Source organism: Mastomys coucha, unplaced genomic scaffold, assembly GCF_008632895.1.
Source record: "Mastomys coucha isolate ucsf_1 unplaced genomic scaffold, UCSF_Mcou_1 pScaffold21, whole genome shotgun sequence".
Taxonomy (NCBI): Eukaryota; Metazoa; Chordata; class Mammalia; order Rodentia; family Muridae; genus Mastomys; species Mastomys coucha.
This window is the reverse complement of record NW_022196904.1, coordinates 62,304,653-62,316,740: the sequence shown is the minus strand read 5'-3', so window position 1 is coordinate 62,316,740 and position 12,088 is coordinate 62,304,653. Positions and strand designations below refer to the sequence as shown.

The window sequence follows — 12,088 nt, the reverse complement described above, 5'->3', positions numbered from 1 at the left end:
AAAAGTATCTCTTGGGAGACCCAGCTCTATACAACATTGCCTTGCAGTGAAGGGCAAGGTCTTTACGCACATAGAGTACTGCTTCTCAGGTTTAATGTACCTATGATGTCCTGGTATTTTATAATTCTAATACTTGGGAAGATGTGGAGGGAGGATCATGAGCTTGAGTTTAGCCTGTGCTATACCACCCAACCCTATCTTGTAAACAAAAACAAACCTTTGTACCAGCATACAGTTATCTCTGGCAAGTTCCTTGTGGGATGCTTCTTGTGAGTTGCCTTTTACAAAATTTCAACTTAAAAAATTACTAGCTCGCTCTGTGTGTGTGTGTGTGTGTGTGTGTGTGTGTGAGAGAGAGAGAGAGAGAGAGAGAGAGAGAGAGAGAGAGAGAGAGAGAGAGAGAGAGAGAGGTTATTCATGTAGAGGTCAGAGGACAAGTTTCTGGAGTTGAATCTTTTCTTCCACCATGGGTTCACAGGCTCAAACTCAGATCATAAGGTTTATGCAACAAGTACCTTTATAGTTCCTATACCTATTGAACCACCCCACCAGCCAAAATCTCAACATTTTTATCCCCCATAGTTTTCTTTCTTTGTAGTGTCATTCCAAAGCTTAGCTATTCCTACTTCAACTATTCAAACATAGAAGACTCTCAAGTTGTGTTAACAAACGCTCACTGTTTCCTAAGGCCTACTCTGTTTTGTTTTGGAGAACATGGTCATGTTAATACTTTGAAACCCCTGTAAGGAAATTCTCTTTGGTGAAGCTTCCCATCATAGATAGTTTGATATGGTGGAAAAACAACACACTGGGGAGAGGAAAGCTTACTATGTGATTTTGGCAACTAACCCACTGTGTATCTGACTGCTGTGTTATAAAATGGGGTCCATAGCCAACATTCAAGTAAGAAACTGTAGCAATATCTATTGACGTTGTCTACAGTGAGCATGATATTACCATTAATAATTTTCTAATTATTCTGTATGGCAAGTATAGCTGTCTATAATATTTAAATGAAAATTATTTAAATTCAGATAAATTAACTGTAGCCAGTAAAAGTCACTGTCTTTTTCCAAAACATAGACCTTATTATTATTGTTTATTTGTATAAGTGAATGTTCAAGAATATTTCCTGACTCAAAGATGAATAGTACCACATTTACAGATGGTAGTCTTTGCTCGTAGGAGCTAGGCTCACACAAACAATGGCAATCTTTAGATTGACTTTTCTCTGCATCGGTGTTCTGAAGCTCTCTGGAGTCTGACTTCTCTGCCACAGCACACGCACCCACAGATTTTACCGAACCTCAGGTAACTTCAAAGATGGAGTAAATGGAGCCTCAAAGATGAATATGCTTTCAGAAGAGCCAGCCTCCCTTGAGGACACGCTGCCTAACTCATTGTTTTTTATTGGCAAAGCAACTATAAAAAGAAACCATCAGATCCCAGGCAGGGAGAGTGAACTTTCACAGAAAGGAAGACATAAGTTCAACAGTAACCAGTCCCAACTATGTGTGCATCCGTTACAATAAAACTAACAATGCAGGCAAGTGACAAAGCCCAGGAATCTTATCATGGGCCCCAGCACAGAGTTAGTTGTGAACACTATGCCCAGGTTTTATTTGTGTGCCGAGGATCTCAAGTCTTCCTGCTTGAATGACAACTGTTTTACCCACCCAGCCATCCTCCAGCCTCTGTTGTTAATGAAGTGAAAGACAGTATAAAGAACAGATGAATATAAATTATCCGTTTTACACTGTTTCAAAGAAATCATTTTCTTAATGGATACATTCCATTTCAGGGTGATTGGAGGGACTCTGTTTCATAGACCATTCTAAACTTAGTTTGCAAAGGGTGAGAATGAGATTTCGTACTCCTGTTTTGATCTGCCACACAGCCATGCCTCGGTCCCAGATGGTGCCTTAAAGTGGCTCTGACAACCTACTGGTTTATTAGTGGCTTTGAGGCAGTGAACAATCCAGGCTGGAATATTTCTCTGGACAAATTGCAGCCCACATCGTTGATCTGCTTTTACAGCCAGGCTTGACACATTCACCATTCCTTCCTGTTCGCCCACTTCCTCAGCCTGTGAGATTTACAGCTTTTCAAACTACAGCACTCTTTCCTGCCCCTTGCATTTAAGTTAAAAGCTGACCAGTCTGTAATATAAAACATGGAATTATGGTAATGAGGAAGAGGTTAAAAGCTATCACGGCAAGTCAGAGTTGGGCCGGTTTGGCTGACTGATATGGTAAAATTATGTGTTGAATTAGAACATTAAAATGTTGTGGGATTAATGGAGAAAGACAAGAACAGGAGGTCAGAAACAATGCTAAGTCAGCACTTTAACAGCCTGTGGTGAGAAAGGGAAGCTCTAATATATGTCTGTTGCAGAGGAAAAAAAATAATAAAAGTAATTTAGTCTCTGTTACCTTCAGGTAAGTAGAACTGTGGAATTCTCAGGTCCATTTATTTTGGTTGTTTTCTATACAGGGGAAGAATGAAGACTGTGAAGTAATTATCCAAAGAGATAGGTTTTATCATTTGAGATTTGGGGTGTGTGTAGTTTTTCTTACCCACGGGCAATGGGTTTGTTTGACCACTCCTTTTATTCTCCAATACAGATAGCTCTTGGGTGTTAGGCAGGCTTCAAAGCAGTTCATTACCAAATGACAGAGCTGAATCTCCTGCCCTTTAGCATTAAATTTTGAGCAGCTGCAGTGAACCTACTATTGGTATGAAGGTTGTGAATCCCAGAAACCATACACGTGAACTTGGGCATCTGATAAAAGTGGACAGAGTTCCAGAAACAGGGTGATGTATACAGAGACTCGTAGAATCCAGAGCGGGCTAGACAAGGCTGGAGTGATAGTGCAGTGGACCCAGTAGCTTGCCATGCAAACATAATGAGTTCAAATCCAACAACCCAGGTAAAAGCCAGAAGCATAGTGTGAGTCTCTGTAATCCCAGCACTGCTAAAGGGAGCTAAAGGCAAGAACATCCTCAGGAGCTTGGGATCCAGTCAGTTTAGTATATGGCACAGAAAAACAACAGATTAAGTTCTGTCTGAACCAGGGTAGGAGGTGAGGACCAACAACTAAAGCTGTCCTCTGATCTCCACATGCATGCCATGGTACACGTACTTAGGTTCTCACAAATCAGGGTTAGGGTTAGGGTTAGGCAGGTATCCACACAGGATGAGCTCCTTTGTTGTGTAGAAACTTGGTGTAGGGGGGAGGAGGCTGATAATGGCTCTGGATGAATGGTGGATAGAGCAGGGCATATAGCTGTGGAATCCCCTGTCAAGTGGATGAATACAGTGGCTTCTCTCTAGGTGTGCATACAGGTGTGACCGTTCTGCCTTTATTTACACAAGGTGAACCTTTGAACTGTACCAGTATTCCTGTCAACTCGATTTCTTGATTTGCTAGGATCTGATGCTGGAATGTGCATTTTCTGGATCCCCATGGATCCTAGGGGTTGAACACACTGATTTCCCAAAGAGGGTTATTAACCTTGCACAAAGAATAAAACGTTATACCCTGATGATAGCAATGAGTCCTTAATGCTCATAAATCAGGTTCCTTATATGGGAGGTCTGAGTGGTTACACCTCATATAGTTTCTTACAGAAGCACAATTTTATAATAGTGTTTCTTCATCTCATTTAATTAACAAACAGATCAGTGTGTAATTTGGCCCAGCTTCATAGGGTATAGTAAAATTAAAAAAATATTTTAAATTTTTCTCCGGTATCTTTATTGGTTAATTTGTGCTATCTTCAAGCAATCTTGGCAATTAAGAATACTTTTGATGGTGTAGTTTACCACAGCTAAAACAAAAGCATTTCTCTACACCAAGATTGACAAATAGAATCCAGGGGTTAAAGCCCAATTTTTTTGAGTAAATAAAGATTTATTACTAAGCAATGTCATATACATACATATGTGTATATATATGTAATATATTTTATATTGTATATAATATATTTTAATTATATTGTATAGATATATTAGTCACACTGTAGATTTTGTTTTATAAGAATTGAATAGTTGCAGTAGAGCCAATGAACCACAAACCACAAAAAGTGTTCTCCATGGCAGAATATCCTGGGTTCTGCCCATATTAGGCTAACCCCATGATCTTCCCATAACAGGTAGAGAGGTTGATCTTGTATCTTTCTTAGGGTATCTTTCTATAGGTCAATCCTGCACCTCCCTATAATAGGTAGCAGGGGAAAAGAAAACAAAGAACGTTAGAAAATATCAAAAGTTTTTCTTGAACCTTAGTAGTAAAAAAGTCTAATCAAAGTTATTTTGTATATTCTCTGGGACAAGTGCAGTGCAGGAATGGGGGTGAAAATGTAATATATGAAGTTTTCAAAGGATTAAGAAAATTATTTAAATAAATAAAAAGGATCTCAATTTGTCTTTTCAAGATTTTTAGTAATAAAGGCATTTTAAATTAGTTTTTAAAATTATATTTCTTACCTCTTGAAGAGTTTAGGTTTGCTTTGTGAATAAAGAGCAGATGAGTTACTTCTTGCAATGAGTTAAAAAAGAAATCCTCCCTGAAATCTTTGGCAGAGTTTTACATGTTAGCAGATAACTAGGAATTGGTAACCATGCAACACGTTCAGCAATGGCAGTTCTAAAGTACACAAATAAACAGACAAAAAGTTGTCAGTTTGATTAATTTAGGAAAAAATGTGTTCTCCTTCCAAACTAGCATTCTTAACAATGTAGAATAAGACTTAAGTATACATGTGTACACACTCCTCTTATATTAAGAATATGGAAGTTTGTAGATTTTTAAGGATGGCATAAAACACTTGATATTTCCTTCTCTATTAAACAATTTGATTTCTCACTTATTGGCTCATGAAACAAAACTCTAAGTTACCCCTCCTCCCTTCAGGGTAGTAGTAGATTTTATTTCATAGAGGCTTTTTATTGCTATAGAAAATATTATTTTGGTTAAAAACACAGAAAGCAAAATATATTTACATTATAATTACCTGTAATACAAATATTTATGAATTCATTATATGTAAAATAACCAATAACCCCTGCTATAATTGGGGTTCATTTTATATAAATAGCAAATAAAAATCTATACATGTTTAATTTTAGTTTTAATATGTGAATTTTGGTCCTGTATTTAAAAACAGGAATAGACTGGTAATTGACTTCTTTCTATTTTAAGTGTGAGGGAGACCACAGTTGTGCCAATTTATTGCACTGGCAGAATCTTGTCTTTGTATCTGTGTGGCCCCAAATTGCCATTGCTTTCCTTACTGTACATAAGATTACCTATCCCTAGTTTTCTGCTAACTCACAAAGTCCCTTGAAAAGTTAATACAAAAATCTGCTTTAGCTTGTTTTGAGAGGGAATGATTCTTTTCTTTCCAAAAGTCTTGAATATTCATCATATTCATACTTGTACGGAGTCTCTGAGAATTGTATAAAATAATTAAATCTCAGAGCTTCTATAGCCTGCCTCCCCTTTCCCCCAGCGCATTGCTGGCTTCTCCACCCACCTGCCTTCTTAAACATAGACTTTGTAGTCCAAACAAAGCCAGAGTTTTTCAGTGTTGGAGCAAACAAACGGCTGAGCACCTAAGCGTTCCTAACCCCCTTTGGAGGGTTTGCTTCTGTATTGCAATGTGTTTGAGGTTTTCAGCAGCTCTACTCCATTGGCTCTTAAGAGGCAGAAACCCTGCAATTTACAGCAGATGGGTACAGCCCTTCCTGGCAGTGCGGCAGAGATGGGATCAATCAACAACACTTCATGCTCCATTTGTCCACAAGGAACTCACCTGGGGAAGCCTGCCTATTAGGAAACCCCCTCAATGTGTTTCTGTAACTAAACATTTGCCAGTTGGCCTTCGTCAATTGGGAAGAAAATGGTTTCTGCTTTCCCTCTTCCCCCACACGTGGTAATCTTGACTTTTCTCTTTCTGAGTGTGAACTCCTGATCCTTTACATGGGACAGGGAAGCCACAGGGAAAGCAACATCCTGATGCTTGCTTACAGTTCATGCTACTCGCATCCCCAACTCTTGATTGTACTGTCATTTTATGAGCCTTACTTGGCAAAGAACTAACATCTTTTTTTTGTTGTTGTTCCTTATCGTACTTTGTTATTGCCCATTCTTTTCATTTTCTTTAATGAAAGTGCGTCCTTAATTTAGAACACATTAGGTTGAGACTATCCTGAGAGAAGGGGGCTCTGACAACCTTCCCTGATCAATATCCTGCGTCCACAGTCAAGTTTGGGGCTGAGGAAGTATATATGAGGTTGGGGGTAGGAGAAAGGCTTTGGAAGTTCACCATGGCCTTGAATTAATCTCTGCTTTCTGCATTTCCTGAAATGTGTCTAGGTGTAAAGTAGATATCTCAGCGCTCCCACTGAAGCAAGACAACTGCTTGGAACTGCCTCTGGAGAGCTGCCAGGGTGCTCTCCTCATGTTGATCACCCTGACCCCCTGTACTGGAGTCTCCATCTCTGATCTCTGTGTCTGCCCTTTTGAGGACCCCAGTGAAAGACAGCAGATTTCCCAGCGATACGTGAGTGCATTATGTCATCATTCTAACCCTCTCATGTCTCTCAAGTTCAGTAACTTGCACTTTTACCTTGAAACCAAGTCTATGCATTGGAATAAAAAATATGAAAAGAGATCACTGTTGCAAGTTTAATCCCCTGACACATAAAACAAGACCATAGACCTAGGGGTTAATTTATTACCAAGATGGTTAAAGGAAACTTGGAGTTTGCCTTGCTATTTCAAAATCAAAACAAAACAACAACAATAACAACAACAGCAGCAACAAAAATTAGTGCTTAAAAATTACTGTAGGATACTGGAATTCTATAGGCAGACTAGGTTAGTCTGTCTGTGGATATGAATGGAAGTTTGAACAGAAAGAAGTTCAGGAGAAGAAAATTTCAAAGTAACTTTAAATGTTCTGCATGTTTTATAGAAACATTTAGTAGGGTTAGGGGGTCCATCTCCTAGATAAAGCAGGAGATACATAGGAAGGACTTTATTCTATACCACCTTGATGGTGACATCAGTGTATGATTGTCTCTCAATACTGCCATGTATGAAATGGCATGTTCAGCATATATTTGTTGGTTTGTTTCTTACTATGGCCTTCTGGGTGTCTTCATTTCCATCCCTTTTCTTAAGTTTGTTTCTGATCCTCCTTGATAAATCAACACGTGCTTGTTATTTCTATCCCTGGAAGAAAGTAGAGGTCTGGAAATGAACCAAGGTAAATCCTTATTGAATGGTCTCATGGTTCTCAGGGTAGAGTTTAGTGCCTCCAGAAGCCTACATTGTGCAGGTATATTGGTAAGCTGAATAATTCTTCATCTTCATGAGGGAAAATTCTAGACCTACACCTTCTGCCAGCACAGGCTCTGCATGCCGATTGGTTATAGCCAGAAGGCATGTAGACAGAATTCACTATCATTATCTTCTCTGGGCCTTTTATTTTGGAGAATGGAAAATGAAAATGAAAAATTTTTCAAGAGGACAAATTGTGACATGTCTGCGGCTTGCTGTGTATTTAAAAACAGTATTTGTGGCATCATAACAGTTGCTTTGAAGAATGTCTTAGGATTTGAGGTTACTAGGGAAGTGAACATCCTACTTTTCCCAGTGAGGCAGCATCTGTGAGAGAGAAAAAGAGTACACTATCACACTTACTTATGCTAGTCTAGAACTGACTGTGTAGCCCAGGGTTGCCCCATATTCCAATCTTCCTGCCTCAGCCTTAACACTGGGATCACAGGTCTCCATGCCTACCCCCTTGGCAGAGTAGCAATTTCTAGAAAGTGTTTCTACCTTTACATTATAGAAATATTCATTTCCAAAGCTTCCATATAGCTCAAAAACTAGCTGATTGGTTTGCATAGGATAAATATACACAGAGGAAAGCATTTTCTGAGAGCTGACCCATATGAGATTAGGCTAAACATATTCAATACTACACTTTTGCTATTTTACCCTCACATGCCCAAATAGCAAGGGTTTTACAGTTGTTTCCTGAGTCACTAGAGCCTGCTTAAATAGCTTCTAGCTTTTTAATAAGGATAGCAACAGTTTTGAAGCTTTGGAACTTGCGTTTTCTTTTTCAATAGGTATCTTTTATAGGCATGAGAAGTGGTACTTGCTTATCCCTGATACAGAGGTTTTGATGGATACTGTGTACTTAGAGACATCCAAACACTGCTGTGTTGTCTTCAGAATCATGAGCAGCTGTAGTAAATGTACTTGATCTACGGACCCTGCTAACTAAAGACTAAAAAGAATATGACTACAGGGTTGTACTGGAAGCCCATTTCTTCATTTAGTGAGGAAAGACTCATAGATTGGAGGACTCCATCTCTTTCTATCCCTGATTTCTTTTGCTTGGTAGCTAGCACTTACAGTGGGATGTGGGTTAGTCCTATGGTATCCATAAAGTTTATAAAATAACAAAATCAGCTTGATATTGCCTTTAAACATGATTTAAAAGTTGTAATTATGAGAAAAGGCACGGGAGAGTGAATGTAATTCCACCCACACATTTTCCCTATGGGATATCTATGCTAGCACCAGGGGGCGATGTTAAAAACAGATTGTGAGTGTTTCTAATTTGTTTATTTTTGAGGCTGCAGTTAATTAATTCTCAGCTAATTTTCTTCTAATCTGGCTGTGATACACGCCTAATGGCCCTGGTGCTTGACATAAGACAGCTTTGCAACTCTTATAAGAATTTTTTTTGAATAAGGAGGAGATAAATCTGGAGCATACTTCTGGGGGAACTTCAAGGCAGATGCACGCATGTGCTTAACTTCCTTTGTCTCCACAGGCCTTACAGAACTCTCTGAAGGATGTAAAAGACGTTGGGATTCTACAGGTGAAGGTTCTGAAGGCTGCAGACCTCCTGGCCGCTGATTTCTCAGGTAAAAAAAAACAACACAAGGCCTTTCCTTCACTTTTGTTTTCGTTGCTTGTCTTGCTTCAGAGTGAGCTTCAGGCAAAGCAAGGCATCTAATAAGTAGAAATAACTATCATGCCCCGTTGAATAAAGTAATAGGAGGAAAAGCACGCCCGGGAGCAATTTTCTTCTCACAATGCGCACTTTGCACGAAATAAACTCTGTTCGAATAATTTTACTCAGATGCATTCATGTAGCAGTTCATTTGAGATTCCAAATACTCACAGATCAATCGCCTCCCAGGTTGAGATTTTGTCCTTGTATCTGTCTGTACCTCGCATTGCTGCAGACCCTCTAATGGCTCTTGCCCCATCCCAGTGCACCACATGCCCACATTGCTGGTGAGCACTGCAGTTCACTTGTCAACAGGTACTGCTGGATCCTGGTTGGTCTGAGCATCACTGTGTTAGTGACCAGAGTTAAGGACCAAGGATTGCTTTCCACTTTTTTGTTATGCTTTAGGAGCACTCCCTGGTGCTTTGTGTTCAGGGCTTTTAGAAGGAGGTCTGAGTGGTCCTTCTTTGTGCTACAGTGGGGCTCTTCCGCATGTATGGTCTTCTAGACATGCTGAAGTCCAGTCGATCTCTTCTCACCCATCACCAAATTATACCAAAGGCAAGTGAATGACTAGTGGTGTTTAATCTCCTGGACTTAATAGGTAGTTTGAGCTTCCTACTGTGGGTGCTTTGAACAGACCCTGGGTCCTCTCAAAGGGCAGAAAGTGTTCAATTTCTGAGCCATTTCTCTAGCTCTACATGAAGTTTTAATAAGTAGAAAACTCTTGAGATCAGATTTTAAGAACCTTGAATCTGACAAGAATTTTGAATTTTAAGCACATTCTATGTCAACAATTTTGGAAAATAGGAACTTAATTTTAAGTAGTTTATATCCCACCACAGAAGAAAGGAATACTATGAACTTATATGAAGGATTTATCTCCACCCCAAGAATGTTACAGTGAATAGGTTTTAAGATGTGTTTTTAGGACCTACTAAAAGATGGAAACTTTAAGTCTTAAAGATGAAATACTCAAAATAATGCATTTTTACAGGTGTACTTGTGTGTACTGTGTATTTGGATGTATGTGGGTGCATTTCTGTGCATGGGTACATGTGCATGCCTGCCTTCTCCCTAACTCTGCCCTGTGTGTTTGTGTGCGTTTGTGTGCATGCATGCGTGTGTGTGTGTGTGTGTGTATGTGTGTGTGTGTATGTATGTGTGTATGTATGTATAGTCTTGAGGTTGACAAGGGATATAACCCTTAATTGCTAGCCACCTCAGATCTGGTGTCAGGATCCATTGCTGAGCTCCAAGTTGACTATTTTGGCAAGTCTGGCTAGCCAGCTTATTCTAGGGAATCCCTGTCTCTGCCTCCCTCATGTTAAGATTGCACTCCAGTTTTTCCATGGTTTCTTGGGATCTAGACTCTCATCCTCATAGTTGCGCAGCAGCTATTTGTTGACTGAGCCATCTTCTCAACCCTCACATGAATACTTTAAATGTTCACTAATATTAGTTGAAAATGTGACTGGTCTTATTAAATAAGAAACCTTCCTTCTGTTTGTGGCTTGAGAACTCACTGTTTCATTTGTGCCTTTTATGAGTGTTCCTTTTATTCATGAATTATTTTAGATTAGTAGGCAGAGTAGGGAGTTTCCTTACAGCACTAATATGCATGCCATTGGGTCATGTGTGCCTTTGACAATATTTAACATGTGCCTTTGGCATTTTTGATTTTGCCATTACTGAAACATACTTTGTGTAATCAAGACATTTTCCAAAATAGATTATTTTTTACTTCTAAGTGATCAGATATAAGTCTAAGTCCATTTTTGTTATTGTTTTAGGAAATGTGTTAAGTCTAAGAACTCATTCAAGCTTTTGGGCAGGCTGTTTTTAAAACTTCTTTCTGCATTTGTAGGTTTTGATCACCAGCAGCTATGGATAATACATACATGGTTTTGTTGTTTGTAAGTCTTGCTTACAGTGATATCAAATCTGAAAACAGTGCATGCACCCTTCTACCTTTCCTGTTATTTGATGCTCATCAGGTCCCTGAAATTACTGTGGATGATAGATGTTTCAGGCCATTAAATATTATCCAAAGAGCACTTTGGCTAGTTAAACAAATAGGGATATAAACCTAATATGAGTCTTTGTAAATACCAGGAGGTAATTTGAAACCATTTTTATAAAATGTTAATTAGTAAGGAGATGCTATTTTGCTTTTTTAAAAATATTCAAAGTAGTAGATCATGTTGGAATGATGATAGAATCAAATAGAGAGAAGAGTGCAGTAATATTGAGCATTTTGACTAAACACTCTTGTGTTTTCTTTCTGTGTATTATTGATGAGCAAATTATAAATATCCAAAATTGAGGCAAAGTGACTTGTCATTAGATAAATGTGCGTTTAAACTATATGAATCTTTTCTTTTAGAATTAAATTACTAGTCTTTGTTTCTTATAGCTCTTAGGCTCCTGGGTTTTCCCACCACGGCACTGCTTTTAGGAGACAAAGCTGACCTATCCCACTGCTATAATGTAACTTTGTGTTGGTTTTCAAACTAGACTCAAAAGCTTGTAGCAGAGGCTGCTCTCCACCTCCAAAGGTATGGGCTGCTAGTTCCTCCCTCTCTCCCAGTATAGTGTAACTGTTCTATATGAAAAGAGATGGATTTCAGTTATAGAGAAGGGGTGCAGTCAGTATTTAAAAGAGGTCAGCAATGAAGACATACAGATGAAAATCAAGTATTATTGCCATTATAATAATTATTATTAGTTACTATTTCCAGGAATATAGAGTAGAGCAACAAAACAATGGCATCCCTTCATCATGGGTCAGAAGATTCACTCAATGTCAACAGTGCTAAGAGAAATAGAGAAATTGGTAATTGTTTATACCTTATGTCCAGTATTAGCTGGTCAAACATACTTTTTTATGGCTGATCAGAAATGAATTTCCATGCACAAAGTCCAACCACTAGCTGAGAAGCTGTTGACGTGTGATAGGTGCTGAGAGAGAGGCAGAGAGAGAAGTGGAGAGAGGGAGAGAGGGAGGGAGTGAGAGAGAGAGGGAGAGAGAGGGAGAGAGAGAGAG

At 38.9% G+C, this 12,088-nt stretch overlaps 1 protein-coding gene across 5 annotated transcripts in view; it reads left to right on the top strand.

Moving 5' to 3' along the window:
- Mctp2 (multiple C2 and transmembrane domain containing 2) overlaps positions 1-12,088 on the top strand; it is a 236,585-nt gene that overhangs the window by 103,925 nt on the left and 120,572 nt on the right. For all 5 annotated transcript variants that reach the window (XM_031386980.1, XM_031386978.1, XM_031386979.1 and 2 more), the window contains 2 exons: positions 6,381-6,567; positions 8,860-8,953. In XM_031386980.1, coding sequence (XP_031242840.1) covers positions 6,381-6,567; positions 8,860-8,953 — 281 coding nt within the window. The remainder of the gene's footprint in view (positions 1-6,380; positions 6,568-8,859; positions 8,954-12,088) is intronic.